The sequence below is a fragment of the Adiantum capillus-veneris genome, chromosome 29, assembly GCF_014529385.1.
Source record: "Adiantum capillus-veneris isolate H3 chromosome 29, ASM1452938v2, whole genome shotgun sequence".
In the NCBI taxonomy this organism is placed as follows: domain Eukaryota; kingdom Viridiplantae; phylum Streptophyta; class Polypodiopsida; order Polypodiales; family Pteridaceae; genus Adiantum; species Adiantum capillus-veneris.
The window spans coordinates 82,317,009-82,336,499 of NC_140959.1; the positions used below are offsets into that span (position 1 = coordinate 82,317,009).

At 43.6% G+C, this 19,491-nt stretch overlaps 1 protein-coding gene across 3 annotated transcripts; it reads right to left on the reverse strand.

Moving 5' to 3' along the window:
• Positions 1-5,157: 5,157 nt before the first annotated feature.
• LOC147419481 (uncharacterized) lies at positions 5,158-16,469 on the reverse strand. Of its 3 annotated transcripts, none has more exons than XM_086505299.1 (8): positions 16,281-16,469; positions 15,581-15,623; positions 15,287-15,501; positions 14,403-14,490; positions 14,091-14,263; positions 13,895-13,999; positions 13,648-13,779; positions 5,158-5,688 (listed from the first exon to the last, which is right to left on the reverse strand). In XM_086505299.1, the coding sequence occupies exons 1-8, from the start codon at positions 16,368-16,370 to the stop codon at positions 5,386-5,388; spliced, it is 1,149 nt and encodes a 382-aa protein (XP_086361425.1). In that variant the 5' UTR covers positions 16,371-16,469; the 3' UTR covers positions 5,158-5,385. The 3 variants fall into 3 exon arrangements, with proteins under 3 accessions (XP_086361425.1, XP_086361423.1, XP_086361424.1); XM_086505297.1 differs by having other exon boundaries at positions 13,862-13,999; positions 16,281-16,467; XM_086505298.1 differs by having other exon boundaries at positions 13,862-13,999; positions 15,287-15,498; positions 16,281-16,466.
• Positions 16,470-19,491: the final 3,022 nt, after the last annotated feature.

Consider the following 19,491-nt stretch of genomic DNA (forward strand, 5'->3'; position numbering starts at 1 on the left):
TGCCTAACCTATCTCTAGGGGGAGCTTCTTACTTTATGACATTTATAGATGATTACTCGAGGAAAGTATGGGTTTATTTTCTCAAGCACAAGGATGAAGCGTTTAGTGTTTTCAAAACGTTTGTGACACTTGTGGAGAATCAGAGTGGCAAGAAGCTTAAATGCTTACGCACTGACAATGGTGGAGAGTATGTTTCAAAGGCCTTTCAAGACTTTTGTGAGTCAAAAGGTATAAAACGTGAACTTACTGCTCCTTACAATCCTCCTCAAAATGGTGTTGCTGAGAGGATGAATAGGACCATACAAGAGAAGGTCAGAAGTATGTTGTCTAATGCACAGCTGCCAAATGGGTTTTGGGCTGAAGCTGTATCAACAGCTGTTCATCTTGTAAACAGATCTCCTAGCAAGGTTTTGCAGAAGGATTCAGTGCCAGAGATGGTATGGTCAGGCAAAATGCCCTCATACAAGCATCTCAGAGTCTTTGGATGCGAGGCATATACTCACATTCCAAAGGAATTTAGGAACAAACTTGAGCCAAAGAGTAGAAAGTGCATCTTTCTAGGCTATGGTAATTCTGGTGAGATGGGGTACAAACTTTGGGATCCCGAATCCAGAAAGGTTGTCCGCAGCAATGATGTTCACTTTAATGAATCCAAATATCATTCTAAACCAGAGAGGGTTGAGGAGATTAGAAGAGTTGTCTTCCAAGAAGATGGACCTACAAGTGCAAGACAAAATGTCAGGGCTCAAGAGGAGCAAGGGCAGGATAGAGTGGACCATAGGTTGTGGCTGAGCCTGAGCCACCTATTGTGCGTAGATCTGGACGTGTCACGCAACCTTCTGATAGGTTTGTTCCATCTATGAACTATGTCATGTTGACTAATTGCAATGAGCCTTCATGTTACAAGGAAGCAGTGCAAATGAAGGACTCCGGGAATTGGCAATTGGCCATGCAGTCAGAGATGACAGCTCTGCATAAAAACAAGACATGGAAGCTAGTTAAATTACCACAAGGCAAAAAGGCTCTACCTTGTAAATGGGTTTACAGGTATAAGATCCCCGCTCATGATAGTCAGCCAAAGTACAAAGCAAGGCTTGTTGCCAAGGGCTTTAAGCAAGAACAAGGCATTTACTTTGATGAAGTCTTCTCTCCGGTGGTCAAGATGACTACATTGAGATGCTTTCTTGCATTGGTTGCCATATTAGATTTGGTGTTGCACCAAATGGATGTCAAGACAGCGTTCTTGCATGGTGATTTAGATGTGGAAATTTACATGCAGCAGCCAGAAGGGTTTGTTGAGAAAGGCAACGAAGATTGGGTATGCCAGTTGTTAAAGAGTCTTTATGGCTTAAAACAATCACCGAGGGCATGGTACCATAAATTCCACAAGTTTATGCTTTCTCAAGGCTACAAACGTAGTGAGTTCGATCACTGTCTATATACAAAGAAGGCTAAGGATGGCAGTTGGCTGATCCTTATTTTGTATGTGGATGACATGTTGATTGCTGGCAAGCACTTGGAAGAAATTTCAGCTTTGAAGTCAAAGATGGCAAAATCGTTTGACATGAAGGACATGGGTAAGGCAAGACATATACTTGGTATGCGCATTGAGAGAGACAGATCAAAGAAGTTGATTTGGTTATCTCAAACAGAGTATATTGACAAGGTTTTGCAACGTTTCAATATGGAGAAGGGAAAGGCATTGAGTGTTCCATTGCCACCATATGTGAAACTTAGCAAACAAGATTGTCCCGTGTCTGAGGAAGAACAAGCTGAAATGGATAAGATTCCATATGCGTCTGCAGTGGGTAGTTTGATGTATGCAATGATTGCTACTCGCCCAGACATTGCATTTGCAGTGAGAGTAGTAAGTCGATACATGTCAAACTCAGGCAAGAAACATTGGGAGGCAGTGAAAGGAATATTGAGATACCTAAAAGCTACAAAGAGTATGCGTATATGCTATGGGAGTCAGGAGCTAAGTGTAAAGGGTTTTACAGACTCAGATTATGCAGGTGACTTAGACAACCGAAGGTCTACGTCAGGGTATGTCTTTACATTGGCTGGTGGAGCAGTATCATGGCGTTCTAGATTACAAGATTGTGTTACTCAGTCTACTACAGAGGCTGAATATGTTGCAGCATCAGAGGCATGCAAAGAATCAATTTGGCTTAATCGACTAGTAACAAATTTGGGAATCAAAGAAGAGATGCCTGTGTTATATTGTGATAGTCTAAGTGCTATACAATTGGCTCGCAATCCAGTTTATCACTCAAAGACAAAGCATGTGGATGTGAAGTATCATTTCATCAGGGAAATGCTCGAGGATAAGCAACTTCAGCTTGTCAAAGTTCACACCACAGAAAATCCTGCTGATCTACTTACAAAAGGACTTCCCTCATAGAGCTTTGCGCATTTTCGCAAGCAGTTAGGTGTAGGGTAGTACATCACTTCTCTACATCTCTTGTATAGTAGCTTCTCTCACACTTAAAGTACCACATTGGACTTTAAGTGGGAGGTTGTTGGGGTATAAAGCCCAATGTGGTCGCCCAGGTAAGTGGGCGGGCCGCCAGGTATGTACACATATTCTTTTGTAAAAACCTAATAAGAACTCACTATGCTCTACACATTACAGTAGAGCGAGTTCACCATATCGTCGTGCTCTTCTTCTCACACTCTCTCTCGCGTCGCACTTCCGCTTGTACTCCTTCACAAGATTTCAGTTGATTGATAACAGCAAAAGGTTGAGTATTACTTGATGATGAAGTTTTACATTATGCCTTGCATACGGCAAAGGGAGTCTGTTAACAAAAAAAAAAAATCGACAAAGATTTGTAGGCATTTTTCACACATAAGCACATCATAGAATGAAAGATAAGTCTAAGAATGATGTTAGCAACAAAAAAAAAATGCATCCAAATTTATGGATAATTGCGCCATGCCTTGCGTGCAACAAAGAAATTGTACAAGAAGAGCCTACCAATAGTGGACATGTAGAAAAACACACCTTATTAATTTGAAGTCCTCTATAGAGTACATCGCATTATGCTACTCAGAATAAGAGGGCACAAACAGCTTTGAAATGGAGACAAAACGTTAGTTGTCTTCAGAGGATACTCTAGGAATGTGGAGATTGCTTTTACAACTGGTTGTGAGAAAAAAAAAACATAAAATATGTGAAGATCTCACCCTGTTTTGAGACAATTGTCATGCCAAGGGAAATCCATCAACATGAAGAGAGAGGTGGCCATGCACATTGAAACTGCATCCAATGTCTTATATAGCTGAGAGCTGCTTTCAATATATAAGACCCCTTTCCATGTGTGCACCACCTAGGTTAGCTAGCCTATATCCTCTTAGGATGGATCCTAACCCTTAGGCTCATAGTGTTTAGGTAGTTAGGTGCAAGTAGCCACCATATGCCATTCATTAGGACTTGTGTCTTGACAGGACCGCCTTGCAATCTTGGAGCGGATGTGCTTATTGATACAATTTCACAAGCCCCACACTAAGCTACCAGACGTACTGGTGAATCTTCATTATTGAGATCTTTAGAGCACCTCCTACAAGGTTCTTCCCAACGGAGAAGGTTAATGCCATGGTGTTTGGCCCATTTGAGAGTTTATGAGATAGTATTTATAGTGGCCCATGAGAGAGTTTATGGGATAGTACTTATGATGGCAGCCTACTCTAGAGATTAAGCTTTGGGATATATGCTATTTATTCACTTTTTCTTGTTTACATTTTAAGCATTTTGTACATCAGTTTTTTGTGGTTCATACAAGTACGCAATTTTCTGGAGTCATGGGGTCTTTTAGGCATCACATATCTATTTAAGCATCCCCTTTCGTCTCTCTCGTACACACAACACATGGGCACATGCACATATGCTTCTGTACACCACAATGAGGCACCTCCCTTTTCATATGATGGCATTCATCCACCACTTTTGAGTAATGTTAGTCATTTGAACCCCTACTATGTTAGCAAACACTACACTCAAGCACAATGGATACTTAAACTATGTAATTATGAGAGCACAAAGCATCGATATGAAGGACAAGTTACTCTCTTTTCATTTGACTCTTTGGTTGATTATGTACTCTCTATCAAGACCACTCCCTCCTAGACATCAGTCATATATCCAAATCACCAATCAGACCACGCACAATTATTCTCATGACTTACAAGTTCTTTGATCTAGGGTGGCATATGCACTAGAAAACTCAAGGATTGTCCTCAAAATCGGTATAATCAGATAGCATAACCAAGAAACATGAAATTATTAAACCAGTACATGGCAAGGGCCTTGGGATTTCTTTTTGGCCTTATGCAGCCAGCATTGTACATTGGGAGCAAATGTGGACCATTGGATAAAGATCGTTGACCAATTTCGCAAGTTAATGATGGCAAACCTTTTTTCTTCTTTTTTTGCTAAGAGGGCCATTAAGTAGGGCACACTGAGAGAGTTGACATCTTGTTTTTTTCCTCCCCTGTTTTTGTAAAGAGGCATTTGAGTAGTGGGCCACAAACTCTCTTTGCCATCTTGTTATGTTAGAAGATGAAAAAGAGCTGTAAATTTAGAGTCTTCACAAACGACAACATAATGCGGGACTATTTTCAGCAGCTACATAAGGAAGTACTTTAGGTGTTTCCACATAAGGGAGCTTTTGGACACCATGGCCAAACCATGGTTTCTAAGTGCAACTCACAAAACACTCTATGGAGCATACATAATTGAAATAAGACACCACTCTATTCATACTACAACTAGATAAGAAGTGAATAGATTCGTTTCAACTTCGGCAAAATCAGACCAGTGACTTTAATAGTGTAATCCTTCTATAGGCAACTCGCAAGTCGGCTCTGCATCAAACAATAGTTTAGCAAAAGGGTTGATTGGGAAACCTTGCAATTTAGCTTTGATTTGCTAGATAGCTTCAGAGCCTAGGGCCTCAAGGTGGCTAATATTGCCTACTACAAAGAGGTATGGCCGGCCATAATCTGCCATGGTCAAATTCTAAGGTTGGATAACATTCACGGAGGCCCACCTCACGAGAGGTGTAATCATTTGTGCACTAAAGAATGGCTGCACTTCGCATCAAGGGTTGACATCCTTCAAAAGAGAGAGGCCTCAAAAGTCTTGAGAAAACCATGTGCATAAGCTGACAATTACATTGCTGAGAAACATGCACATGATCCAAGGTAAGGTGGTGTCTAAATCAAAGAATAGAGTGTTTAATAACCGGTTGCTTCGTAACATAGCTTGCCTTCTAAATTTACAAAGAGCCAGGGACATTATCTAAGCTCGACAGGATTTTTTGGTACATATCAGCACAACCACCCCATTGGATCTGGTGCCAAATAGTAGAGAAGCAAAGCCTCTCAGTGGCCATCTCTAACTTCAATTGCTCGACCTGCCAGCCTCTCTTTGACGCACACGGTCAGAGTCTCTTGTAACTCTACATCCCCCCTTAAGAATTTCTTTGCATTTTCTCGGCCATCACCTATCCTCACCCCATTGTAGAAATACAAGCTTCCTGATTTTTCGACAACTCCATGTTTCACAGCTTGATCTAAAACTTCACCTTCCTTGGAGATGCCTCTATCAAGTTCGATCTCAAATTCCGCAGTTTTGAATGGTGGTGCAAGCTTGTTCTTGACTACCTTGACCATGGTATTAATTATCTGCAAGAATGATGTATTAATTATTGGGAGGCAAGAAAATTAAGAAAATATCCACATAATGATGCATAAACCTAAATGAACAAGGAAAAGCCCAAATTGAACCATAAGGGTATAAGCTGTAAACTGATAGTAGTGAACCAAAAGACGATAAAACCATCAAGTTAATCATGCAGACTCCAGAATAATGATGAAAAATACGACAGCCACACTAACAACATCCGCACTCTAAATGAATGAGGAAGATCTCCTAGCTACTTGGACATATTCCACTATAGGATGAGTTACTACAGGTACAACAGCTTTTGTCCTATCACTTTTCGCCTCATTCTCGGCAGAACTACCCAACCATAGGCACCATCTGGTAGCACCCCTAGTTGGGCAGTGTTTTAGAATCACACTAGCACCCCATGACTGAGGGCCCCATACCACCCAGACCCACCTACTCAGGGTGTCCTTGTTTTGGCCTAGACTCATAAACTAATGGAATTGAAAAACGTTTTTCATAAGTCAGATAACTAATGCTCTCTTAGTTGAGCTGAAAATCAATTTGCTGATAAATAGAGATAATTACTGACTCAATATATTTCGACAAAAGTATGTGCGTAATCACACGCACATACTTATGTAGAGAGAAAACCAGAAAAACAGAGCAATAAAGAGTACAGGATTGGACATGAAATAACCTCATTATATCCTTGATCTGCAAGAGGGACAAGGGCATCAAAATCTACTTGTTGGATAATTGAGTGTACGCCACTATAGAATTTAGCCTTAAATCATGCATCAAAGTTAATAGCTAGGAAAACATGCAGTTCACTTGTATTCCTTGCACGTAGCTTCCTCGTCTCCCTCTACTGCTCGTGCTCTGCACTTCAACTCCTTCTCCATCCCTTGGCTCTCAAGATTATGCACACCTAACACTGCTAGTCCCCATAACTCTATCCAGAAGATTCCCATGAACATAGTGTTGGGGTATAAAGCCCAATGTGATCGCCCAGGTAAGTGGGCGGGCCGCCAGGTATGTACACATATTCTTTTGTAAAAACCTAATAAGAACTCACTATGCTCTACACATTACAGTAGAGCGAGTTCACCACATCGTCGTGCTCTTCTTCTCGCACTCTCTCTCGCGTCGCACTTCCGCTCGTACTCCTTCAACTGGTATCAGAGCTCAAATCGAGGCTCGGGGCAGCACTACAGGAGGCTAGAGTCACCAGCTCAGATCGGAGTGAAATTCGACAGGCAAAGACACAGGTTATCTCGGTCATCTCGGTCACCGTTCGGCTTCGACAAAGTTCTGCGCATGCCATTTTCGACTACGTGGTCTCAGCGAGTGCATATCCGACTCTGCAAATTTGGGGTTTTCGGCCTACGACTACAGGTGCTGAGGATATCGACACTCCCAGAGTGTTGATTTGTGGCTGTCTACACATCGAAGGACGGCTCACAGTTCTTGGAGGCGTGTCACATACGACACGGGCGCATCTACACAGACTGTAGGCGACATCCACTAGTTCATCACGTAGCTTGTGTTTGCCTGCTTGATATTCCAGATTTCATCCTGACATTGCAGGTACTTCCACATGGAAAGTATTGTCAGAGATGATGTATGTCTGTTGAGGGTCTGCTGGCTGTGAGTCACGTAGCAAACAACCGCCGCAACGGTTACAGCATACAGTGGGAAATTTGTGGATGTATGACTTTGTGGGAAGTCTATGTACTGTCAGATTTACTGCAGCCTTTGTTGAGGGTCGAGTGAGGTTTTATTGAGCTGGGGGATTCTCGAATGTTGAGATCCTTTCGGTGATACAGGTCTTGGAGCGATCCCTCGAGCACCCTTAGATAGGCAGCTAGGATGTATTGATTGTGAGTTAGATAGTTGGGATTGCATCTTTGCTTTACTGCCATTGAGGCATTGTCACAGTGTATGCTTACAGGACAAAGACAGGACAGCGAGAGACAGTACAGGTGCAGTACAGGTTTACCCGCAGCTTACAGTGTCAGAGAGACTGTTTTTTGAGCTGTTTTTTGGTCTGTTTTTTGAGTACACCAGAGCCATTTTACAAAGGAGACTCTGCCGAAATTTATGCAGAATCTGAAGCTTTCTTGGTTCATTTGACAGGTTGATATTGGTTCAGAGGTCAGTTTACAGGGGAAACTCTGCCGAATTTTTCCCAGGACAGTAAACCACTGTGAAGCGTAGCTATGGCTGGATCACAGGACACTGCTCTTTACAATATTAAGAAGCTAGATGCAAACCAATTTCCCATTGTGGAAGAAGCAGATTTGGCACGTGTTGGTACAAAAGAAGCAGATAAAACCTATAAAGCTCAAGGGGATAAAACCAGAAGATATGGACGAAGATGAATGGAGCGAAATGGATGAATTGGCACTTTCTACCATTATGCTGACTTTGGCAGAAAGCGTTTACTTCAATGTAGCAGACGAGATGTCGGCTTATCAAGCATGGTTAAAGCTGAGTGATCTTTATGAGAAGCAGAGTGCAGCTTCATAGGTATACTGGCTTAAGAAGCTTGTTGACTTGAAGATGAAAGAAGGGACACCTATGTCCAATCATCTGAATGAATTCAACACAATCTATAGTCAGTTGTCAGCTCAAGGTGTCAAGTTTGATGAACCTCTTAGAGCTATGTTCCTGTTGATCACATTGCCGGAAAGTTGGGACACTTTTCGCACAGCTTTGAGTAATTATGCACCTCCAGATGGTTTGAACATAGCCGGTGTAGAAGGAAGTCTGCTTACTGAAGAAACCAATAGAAAGACAATGGACAAAGGCAAAGGAACAGCCTTAGTTGTCAGGGGAAGGACCAAAGAAAAGTACAAAGGTGGAAATAGGAATCAGTCTCGTAGCAAGTCCCGCAGTGCTAAAGGCAAGAGTGACATAGAATGCTACCATTGTGGCAAGAAGGGTCACATGAAAAGAGACTGCAGAGAATGGAAAGCAGAAAAAGGCAAAGAGAAAGCTGAAGACCATGGTGAGAAGAACAAGTCCTCAGTGAAGATTCAAGAAATAAATGTGACAAACACTGTTGCAGAAGATGACAGTCTAGTGTCAGGAGACATCTACTTCTTGAAGAATACAATGGACTCAGCTCTTCTTACAGCATCTGATGCAAATGCACTGAGTGACTGGATTATAGACTCAGGGGCATCACTTCATGTGTCTCCAAACAAGGAGTGGTTTACCTCTTATGTGACCACTAAAGATCATGTTCGGCTAGGCAATGGGCAGACATGTGAGATCTTAGGTGTTGGAGATGTTCAATTGAAGTTTCAGAATGGCTCTTCTTTCACGCTGAAGAATGTGAGACATGTTCCCGCAATTACAAAGAGCTTGATCAGCACAAGTTTACTTGATGATGCTGGCTACGTCACCACTTTTGGACAGAACATGTGGAAGATATCCAAGGGTTCTATGACAGTAGCACATGGAGTAAAGTCTGGAGGACTTTACATGATTTATGTATCAAATGTCTCTAAAAATGTAATCAATGTAACCGAGCAGCCGAACGTTTCTTTGTGGCATAGCCGGTTAGGACATATGTCCAAGAAGGGAATGGAAATCTTGTCTCGTTCTGGTTATTTGCCTGGCTTTTCATTTAATGATTTTGAATTCTGTGAACATTGTCTGTATGGTAAGCAAACACAGCAGCCACATAAGCATAGAAGCAGTAGAAGAGATACACAGTTGGCACTTGTTCATAGTGATTTGTGTGGACCTATGCCTAACCTATCTCTAGGGGGAGCTTCTTACTTTATGACATTTATAGATGATTACTCGAGGAAAGTATGGGTTTATTTTCTCAAGCACAAGGATGAAGCGTTTAGTGTTTTCAAAACGTTTGTGACACTTGTGGAGAATCAGAGTGGCAAGAAGCTTAAATGCTTACGCACTGACAATGGTGGAGAGTATGTTTCAAAGGCCTTTCAAGACTTTTGTGAGTCAAAAGGTATAAAACGTGAACTTACTGCTCCTTACAATCCTCCTCAAAATGGTGTTGCTGAGAGGATGAATAGGACCATACAAGAGAAGGTCAGAAGTATGTTGTCTAATGCACAGCTGCCAAATGGGTTTTGGGCTGAAGCTGTATCAACAGCTGTTCATCTTGTAAACAGATCTCCTAGCAAGGTTTTGCAGAAGGATTCAGTGCCAGAGATGGTATGGTCAGGCAAAATGCCCTCATACAAGCATCTCAGAGTCTTTGGCTGCGAGGCATATACTCACATTCCAAAGGAATTTAGGAACAAACTTGAGCCAAAGAGTAGAAAGTGCATCTTTCTAGGCTATGGTAATTCTGGTGAGATGGGGTACAGACTTTGGGATCCCGAATCCAGAAAGGTTGTCCGCAGCAATGATGTTCACTTTAATGAATCCAAATATCATTCTAAACCAGAGAGGGTTGAGGAGATTAGAAGAGTTGTCTTCCAAGAAGATGGACCTACAAGTGCAAGACAAAATGTCAGGGCTCAAGAGGAGCAAGGGCAGGATAGAGTGGACCATAGGTTGTGGCTGAGCCTGAGCCACCTATTGTGCGTAGATCTGGACGTGTCACGCGACCTCCTGATAGGTTTGTTCCATCTATGAACTATGTCATGTTGACTAATTGCAATGAGCCTTCATGTTACAAGGAAGCAGTGCAAATGAAGGACTCCGGGAATTGGCAATTGGCCATGCAGTCAGAGATGACAGCTCTGCATAAAAACAAGACATGGAAGCTAGTTAAATTACCACAAGGCAAAAAGGCTCTACCTTGTAAATGGGTTTACAGGTATAAGATCCCCGCTCATGATAGTCAGCCAAAGTACAAAGCAAGGCTTGTTGCCAAGGGCTTTAAGCAAGAACAAGGCATTTACTTTGATGAAGTCTTCTCTCCGGTGGTCAAGATGACTACATTGAGATGCTTTCTTGCATTGGTTGCCATATTAGATTTGGTGTTGCACCAAATGGATGTCAAGACAGCGTTCTTGCATGGTGATTTAGATGTGGAAATTTACATGCAGCAGCCAGAAGGGTTTGTTGAGAAAGGCAACGAAGATTGGGTATGCCAGTTGTTAAAGAGTCTTTATGGCTTAAAACAATCACCGAGGGCATGGTACCATAAATTCCACAAGTTTATGCTTTCTCAAGGCTACAAACGTAGTGAGTTCGATCACTGTCTATATACAAAGAAGGCTAAGGATGGTAGTTGGCTGATCCTTATTTTGTATGTGGATGACATGTTGATTGCTGGCAAGCACTTGGAAGAAATTTCAGCTTTGAAGTCAAAGATGGCAAAATCGTTTGACATGAAAGACATGGGTGAGGCAAGTCATATCCTTCATATGCGCATTGAGAGAGACAGATCAAAGAAGTTGATTTGGTTATCTCAAACAGAGTATATTGACAAGGTTTTGCAACGTTTCAATATGGAGAAGGGAAAGGCACTGAGTGTTCCATTGCCACCATATGTGAAACTTAGCAAACAAGATTGTCCCGTGTCTGAGGAAGAACAGGCTGAAATGGATAAGATTCCATATGCGTCTGCAATGGGTAGTTTGATGTATGCAATGATTGCTACTCGCCCAGACATTGCATTTGCAATGGGAGTAGTAAGTCGATACATGTCAAACCCAGGCAAGAAACATTGGGAGGCAGTGAAAGGAATATTGAGATACCTAAAAGCTACAAAGAGTATGCGTATATGCTATGGGAGTCAGGAGCTAAGTGTAAAGGGTTTTACAGACTCAGATTATGCAGGTGACTTAGACAACCGAAGGTCTACGTCAGGGTATGTCTTTACATTGGCTGGTGGAGCAGTATCATGGCGTTCTAGATTACAAGATTGTGTTACTCAGTCTACTACAAAGGCTGAATATGTTGCAGCATCAGAGGCATGCAAAGAATCAATTTGGCTTAATCGACTAGTAACAGATTTGGGAATCAAAGAAGAGATGCCTGTGTTATATTGTGATAGTCAAAGTGCTATACAATTGGCTCGCAATCCAGTTTATCACTCAAAGACAAAGCATGTGGATGTGAAGTATCATTTCATCAGGGAAATGCTCGAGGATAAGCAACTTCAGCTTGTCAAAGTTCACACCACAGAAAATCCTGCTGATCTACTTACAAAAGGACTTCCCTCATAGAGCTTTGCGCATTTTCGCAAGCAGTTAGGTGTAGGGTAGTACATCACTTCTCTACATCTCTTGTATAGTAGCTTCTCTCACACTTAAAGTACCACATTGGACTTTAAGTGGGAGGTTGTTGGGGTATAAAGCCCAATGTGGTCGCCCAGGTAAGTGGGCGGGCCACCAGGTATGTACGCATATTCTTTTGTAAAAACCTAATAAGAACTCACTATGCTCTACACATTACAATAGAGCGAGTTCACCATATCGTCGTGCTCTTCTTCTCGCACTCTCTCTCCCGTCGCACTTCCGCTCGTACTCCTTCACATAGTAACGTTGTCATGGGATTCATCATGCAATAGGGCGTTGCTACTTTGGAAGTAATCGGTCACCTGCATCCTCCGCTATAGTGTGTCAAACTTTATAATAAAGCATGTCTGTGTCTGCGTGACTCTAGAAAGAAAAGCCCAAGACACCTCTGATCAATGTAATCCATCGCCCTCGACACCCAAAGCCCTTGCTGAAGAGAAAATGAAATCGTCTCCTACCTCATAACATACCAGGCATAGACATACGTAATGCTCCTGTATCTCAAGCTTTAACTTGCATAGCTAGCATATCGGGTCCTCCAGAGGTACCAAAGTATGTCTACTTGTCTCAATTTGTAGCTAATGGGAGGAGGTGCAAAACTCTTCAATGACACATTGAAACCTATGTGATAGGTGTGAATGCATGTATCTCAACCGTAAAATAAATCCATCCTCAGTGTGAAGAAAATGCTCTTTGTTAAAAGCCATTTCCAGGGTTGCCATCATGGATAATCCAGATCAGACTGCAACTCTATGGATGACTCAGAGAGAGTGTGTGGGCTCTCCAACAATTGTAACCTCAACTTTGATCAATGAATAAAGAAATATCCCAAGGGCGCCCAGTTGAGGGGCCAATGCTCTGTTGGGCATTTTTGCAGGCCCCCTATCTCGGGAGAGGGGGAGGCGTTCCCATTCTGGCATTCTATTGTGTTACACCCTTGTACTCTCTCGAGTTTGCAGAGTTGTGCCCCACAAGGTTTGTCCCCTCTCTCTCTCTCTCTCTCTCTCTCTCTCTCTCTCTCTCCACTTTGACATGGTATCAGAGCCTAGGCCCGACAATTCCTAGTGGATCCAGAGCACGAGGAGGGGCTGTTGGATGCTGCATGTTTCAGCCAGAAGAAGGGCCAGTTGCGGCTGTGTTTTCGTCGCGGAATCAGCGTTTTTGCATCGAGAGGGGGCTCATCTGTGTTTGGGATCCAACAAAAAGGCAAACAAGTGGCCAGCCGGACAAAAACTGGAAAATCCCCCAAATGCCTAGAATCTGGAAACACATCACAAGGGCGGGCACAGCCACAAAGAAGCTCACTCACAAGATCTAGACAGGGAGACCCTGGAGATGACCTCAAAAACTCCAACAGGTGGTTGTTTAAGCACAGGCTTATCCTATGTGATACATCCCTTTGCCAAATTGTATCAACCTTAAAATATTTTCCCTACGTTCATAGCCCATGTCCACAAGACAAGGGCACTCCCCAACACGTGTGCATCTGTAGGTCATTCATGATGCCATCCTAAATCCCATTCCATGACCTACAGAGGTGTGCGTGCACACACACCCGCAGTCATGGTTGCTCGCTCTAACACACTCTCTTGCACCTTTACTCACACGTGCGCGCACCCTCACAAGCATACATGCAAGGAATGAAGCATGCACAACACACATAATACCAATCCTCACAGGGAACCCTCAAACATACGTGCATTGCGGGCACTCATACAAGCAAAGGATATAAAGTCAGACCTGATCAATGTTCTTGACTTGTCCTCTTTTTTGAACATTGAGGCGAACCGATGAGTAACACTTCAAAGCAATGCCACCAGAAGTGACCTCTTCTCGGCCTGCATAGCCGTGGGCATTGATCTTTGATCTTGTCTACATTCAAACATGTTTTTAGAGCAGCACTCACAATAACGTCCTACAAAAAGAAACCTTTACCCTCATTCTGTTTATACACCTGGGTTATGAATATCAGAAGCGTTTTGTTTACCGCGATGCTATGTGTCAGTTTCCTAAGAGTCTGGCTCAATAAACGAGACTGCAATGCTATATTGGTTTCTTCCGATACCTCAGTTTTATGAAAGAGTGCAGCTACCTGCAGTCAACATGAAAATAGCACACCAGGAGGACAACCTGAAGGACTCTTCCTTACTTCATTGTACACATACAAGAGAACCCCACCTTACATTATCAACTACAATAACATCAATTGGTTTACTTCGTATGAGCTGCTCAATAAGAGTAAAAGCCTCCTCTGAACTCTCAGGCCGTGCTACAAGCAAGCTCCCCACTTGAACTCCCAATGCTTCTGCATGCGCACAGTCTAAGGAGTGCTCTGCATCAATGAAGACACACTGTCCTGTTCACAAACAGAAATGTCAAAAGGATATATTATTGGGAAGAGAAGACCATAACTTTTCTCGAGAGTGAAGTTTCTTGTAGAGTAAGAAGCAAAGGTCAGTGTGTTAGTAAGACCTAGAAACAATCAAATTGAGCACCTCCAATTTTCTGGGCTTCTGCAATAATATGTAGTGCCAATGTCGTTTTCCCACTACCTTCAGGACCAAAAATCTCCACAATACGACCCTATCGAATGAACCAAAAGAGACATCAACCTGGTGAGTGAATAAACTGCATGTTTGGTTAGAAAATGAAAGCTAGCTGCACAGCACACTACTGTAGGCAATGGCCAACAACGCGGCACTATTGTAACGTCTAAATTGTCCTGTCTACAGACATAACACCCAAATAATTTTCCTGGATTTTGATACATCCATATAAAGGAGCAAACATAAAGCCCACTAGAGCATCACATGCTACACAAGAATTTTTGGTGAGCTTGGTTTTATGTTAGCTCCTTCATGTGGGTGTCTGCTGTTCTAGGCAACTATATACTCTGTGAGGCTATTTTGTGGTTCTTGCATTCGTGTGGCATGTGATGCTCTACTGTGTTTCGTGTTAAATCCTTGATGCGAAGTGTCTGATGTACCAGGCAAATTATTTGGACCTTATTGCCGACTAGAAAAAAGAGTCAAGAGATCTAAGATCCGTCTTAGCCTTTAGGCTTACACCTCTTGATTTTTGTTCCTTCCATACGTTCTATGAGCTCAAAGCTTAATCAAATTAACCTAGGATCCAACGCGCTTCACATGTTGAATGTCCTCCATCCGAGGTCACCAAGTGAAGTGAAAGCGGGATTAACCCAATGATCGATAGCATAGTCTAAGTTAATGCACAAAGAGCTCAGAAATGAGAATCAGCCTATATCATGCCCACATTCAATTGAGAAAAAAATTCCTTTACCATGTCCACATCTTCGTACTTAAAAACAACTTACAGAATTTTTCCTCCTTGCAAACCTTCAACAATGCCAAAAGTTTACCTTGGGCAAACCACCAATACCAAGAGCACTATCAAGAGTCAAAGATCCAGTTGGAACGACTGGAATAGCTTTTGCCATAGTGGCTCTTCCTAACCACGTCACCGCTTCAACTCCAAAAGTTTTGGAGATCTCTTTTAAAGTAGCTAACAAAACTTGTTCTTGCTTGGATGATCTTTCCTTTTGATCTATGAGACAACCAAAACACCTTCGCCCTACTTCCAGCAGCACAAGTTTTCTCAAAAATGTCAGAGACAAATAACATAGATAGGCCAACGTAATTCTTATCACACATACCTCCATAGCCATCCGAAAGACGCCAAAGCTCCAAAGTCCCGAACTATATAGCAAACATACAAGTTTTCAACAAGCTAAAAACCACAAGTTTTCCAGCACAAACGTAAAGCTAGTCAGATCCAGGAAAAAGCCCAGATTCACATATAGAGGGAAATGCAAGTCGTAGACTCATATAATCATCCACAAGACACTAAACCTTCAGCTTCATCAAGCATATTAGTGGCAAAATACTACAGCATCCGCACTAACGTCATCAGTGCTCAATAGTAGGTATTCCCATACCAACTGACACACATGAGCATCAACACAAAGTTGTGCACATCGAGTTTATGTCATGACTCCAGATATGCAGCCTTTTACCTCAAACTTTCAACTATCATATATGCACTGTTGTTAATCTGCCATGCATAAACGACACATGAAAACTCAAGAAAAGTTGCACCAAGCTTAATCTCGACTCAACTCTCTATGTGAGCCGGTCACATCCAGTCCAGTTTTGGTTGCACCCACACACCACACTATGCACAAACTCATTGCAAAATTTAGTCGGGATTGAGAGGCCTGTTACATGGACGATGCGGAGACATCTATAAGACCATAAAATGAGGTCAACGTTGTGTGTGTGTGTGTGTGTGTGTGTGTGTGTGTGTGTGTGTGTGTGTGTGAGAGAGAGAGAGAGAGGTGTTGTTGCATCGCTGACCTTTGCGGGCCTTGAAGCGTCTGAGAGGTGAGCTCGCCATGCTATCGTATGCTCTTGCAAACGACGAGCAAGCATTCGGCATCGCAGCATAGTTACATGAAGGCAGCAGGAGTAAGCTCAGCAAAATTCCCACAGTTTTGGGAAAGTAAGAACCGAGACCCGCAGCATAGTCGCATACTACGGATATCAGTGACATTATACAAATGCTAGTACTAAGGGTAAGGGGTACCAACTCGATTTTATTCATAAAATAAGCAAAATCTTGAGGGATTCTCTTTGTTTCTCTTTATAATCACCAAGCTAAGTTAGCGCAGCTCTCCCACTTGTTTCATTTTTTTGCACTGTGCTCCTCCTCCTGCACAGAACTTCCCAAGCTCACGCTCTCTCTAACTCTCTCTTTCTCTTTTGTGGCCTCTAATCACAGTCTCTGAGACGGAGCTCCTTCGAGCCTAAGCCTAGGTTGGGGGGCGGGGGGGATGAAGCCCTCAATTCAGCAAGGGCATGGGGGGGGGCGAAACTTCAGGTGAGGTGGGTGACAAACAAGAAGGGGCGCCAGGGCAGTGGTCGGGCTGCTATGGGCGCAGAGGCTTTTTTTTTAATTGTGTGGTTTGCCCATCACAGCAACATAAGATGTATGCTGAATTGCTTAGCCACTTTTTTCTTCAGGAGTCTCTGGCTCGCCGGGCTGCAGCGAGAGAGGCGGAGCAGCGTCTCAGACAAGGCATTGATTCACTACAGAGGATGCAGGAGCAGCATCCAGACAGTCCATGGTTGGAGGAGCAGTTATAGCAGGCTCGACAGGAGCTTGCTAGCACAGAGGAGAGGCGTCATGAGTTTGCCTTTCACCGACAGGCATCTCAGTGGACTCAGGTGGGTGACAAAGTGACTGGTGCTTTTTTTGAGACAGTTGGACCTCGGCACTCACATGCCAAGGTCACTCAGTTGAGGAGGCCCGATGGGTCAATTGCTTGTGAGGCCGAGGATATGCGTGCAGTTGCTACTGACTTTTACCATGACTTACTGTCGGCTGAGCCTCAGTCAGAGCGGCAGGATGCATGCAGGGAGCAGGTTTGGGCACAGATGCCATGTCTTGTGAGACAGAGGAGATGCGCCAGAGGCTAGAGATGCCACTTCAGCTTGAGGAGCTACCCACGGCTCTTAGGGCCCTCCCTCGTGGTAGTTGTCCAGGTGAGGATGGGTTGACTCCCAGCTTTTTCTTGGAGTACTGGGACCTGCTTGGCCCAAATCTTTGTAGTGTTTTTCAGTACATTTTGCACACAAGAGTGATGCCTAACAGCATGAGTGAGGGCCTGATCTACCTCATTCCCAAGGAGGGTGGCTCCTTGGATGAGATTCGACAGTGGCGCCCTATCACCATCCTCAACTCAGCCTACTAAATTCTTGCCAAGGCTCTGAGTTTGAGGATTCAGCAACTTTTAGAGAGCCTTATACATGGGACTCAGACAGGTTTTGTCAAGGAACGCAGTATCCTTGACAACATCTTTACTTTCTAAGAGGCTTCTTCCCTGGCACGGCTCCGTGGTGAGGACCTTGTGATTCTTCTTCTCGATTTTGAGAAGGCATACGATCGAGTTGACTGGGACTTTCTAGAGGGCACTCTCCGCAGGATGGGCTTCTTAGATGCTTGGATAATAGGGGTGTCAGCTTTGTACAGACAGGCTCACAGTCAGGTGCTTTTGGCAGGAGGGAGAGGTGAGCGCTTCATGCTCACACGCTCGGTTAGATAGGGTCACTACAACACTACATGAAGATATCGACGCGTATATATCGACGGCCATGCTTTTCCACGTGTATATCGACGTAATTAGCGTGCGTCGCTATACACGTCGATATACGCGTAGCAATGTGCGTCGATATACGCGTGAAAAGGCTTTATTTGCCACGGGTATATCGACGCGTATATCCACACGTGTAGCGACGCAAAAAAATTTGGGGAAAAAAAGTGAAACCCGCACGCAGGGGCCATTTTCACCTGCTCAGATCTTGGCCGAAACCTGCTGCGCAGGTATTATGTCCATCTCCACCCCCCCCCCCCCCCCCCCCCCCCACCCCTCCCTCTCTCTCTCTCTCTACATCTCTCTACATCGTGTGTGTGTGTGTGTGTGTTAACCCTCGTGGCTCACGGACACCCTATCGCCTACGACGGACACTGTAACCGTATTATTTATTTAAGTAGAGTCAGGCACCGGGCTTGTCGGTCCAATAGGGAAAGGTAGAGTGATCGCCGATGAGAGGCGCACTCTAACACGAACATGCTAGGGTTAGTTGGCTAAGCATGGGCGCCCAAGTGTGAATGGGGTGAGCTCACATAAAAGCCAATTAAACCTAAAATTGAGTCATTCTCTCATTGTGCAATAGAAGCTGCTCTTGCTCCATCTCCACCTTCTCCTTCACCATCTCCTTGTGTGTGTGCGTGTGAGAGAGAGAGAGAGAGAGAGTGTGTGAGAGTGTGTGTGCGATCGAGCGTTGCGGCGGCACGACGGCGGCGAGGCGGTTGAGCGCGGCGTAGCGGCGTCTCCCTCTTCTTCGCGGCGAGGAATCCTCTACGGCAGGAGCATAAGGCGGTGAGTGACACACCATTGCCCTCTTGAGCTTACTAGTTAAACTAGTTGTGTGCTTGGAGCCGTCTGCGGCTCGTACATGGTGTATCGGCAAGTCCCTTGCTTCGACAGTGCGGCAAGGAGCGCACATTTTTGGCGCCGCTGCCGGGGAATAGCCCTGCACTAAGCCCAAGAGGCACTTTGTGCTTCTTGTATGAGTGGTTTGCAGTAGGAAAGAAGAGGGAGAGGAAGGCGTATTTTTCTGCAAGTTGTTAATTCTGTTTTTCTGTTGCGCACAGTTTGCATTTTTTGTGTTTTCTGCTGCGTACATTTAGTATTAGTTAGACAGTTAGCAAAATTCTGTTTTTCTGTTTACACACAGTTAGCATTTCTTGCCTTTTTTGCATTTTCTGTGTTTTCACTGCACAGTTCTGTCAAGTTTCAGTTTCTGCATTTTCTGTGTTTTCTGTGTTTTCTGGTTTGTGCACAGTTAGGCGCACATTTAGTTAATTAAGCAGGTTAGTAATTAGGTGAACCACTGATTAGCAGGTCAGTAGGTAGGTGGGACAATAAATAATTAGGTGAGGTCAACGCGTACCAAATAATATCTTCAAAAAAAAATTGTTTTAAAAAATAATAATAATAATAAA

Coding starts and splice junctions, on each gene's coding strand:
- LOC147419481 (XM_086505297.1), bottom strand. CDS start 16,370: ATGCTGCGATGCCGAATGCTTGCTCGTCGTTTGCAAGAGCATACGATA. Junction 15,502..15,580: donor TCTTTCGGATGGCTATGGAG/GTATGTGTGATA, acceptor TGCTGCTGGAAG/TAGGGCGAAGGTGTTTTGGT. Junction 5,689..13,647: donor AAGTCAAGAACATTGATCAG/GTCTGACTTTAT, acceptor TCATTCTTGCAG/ATAATTAATACCATGGTCAA.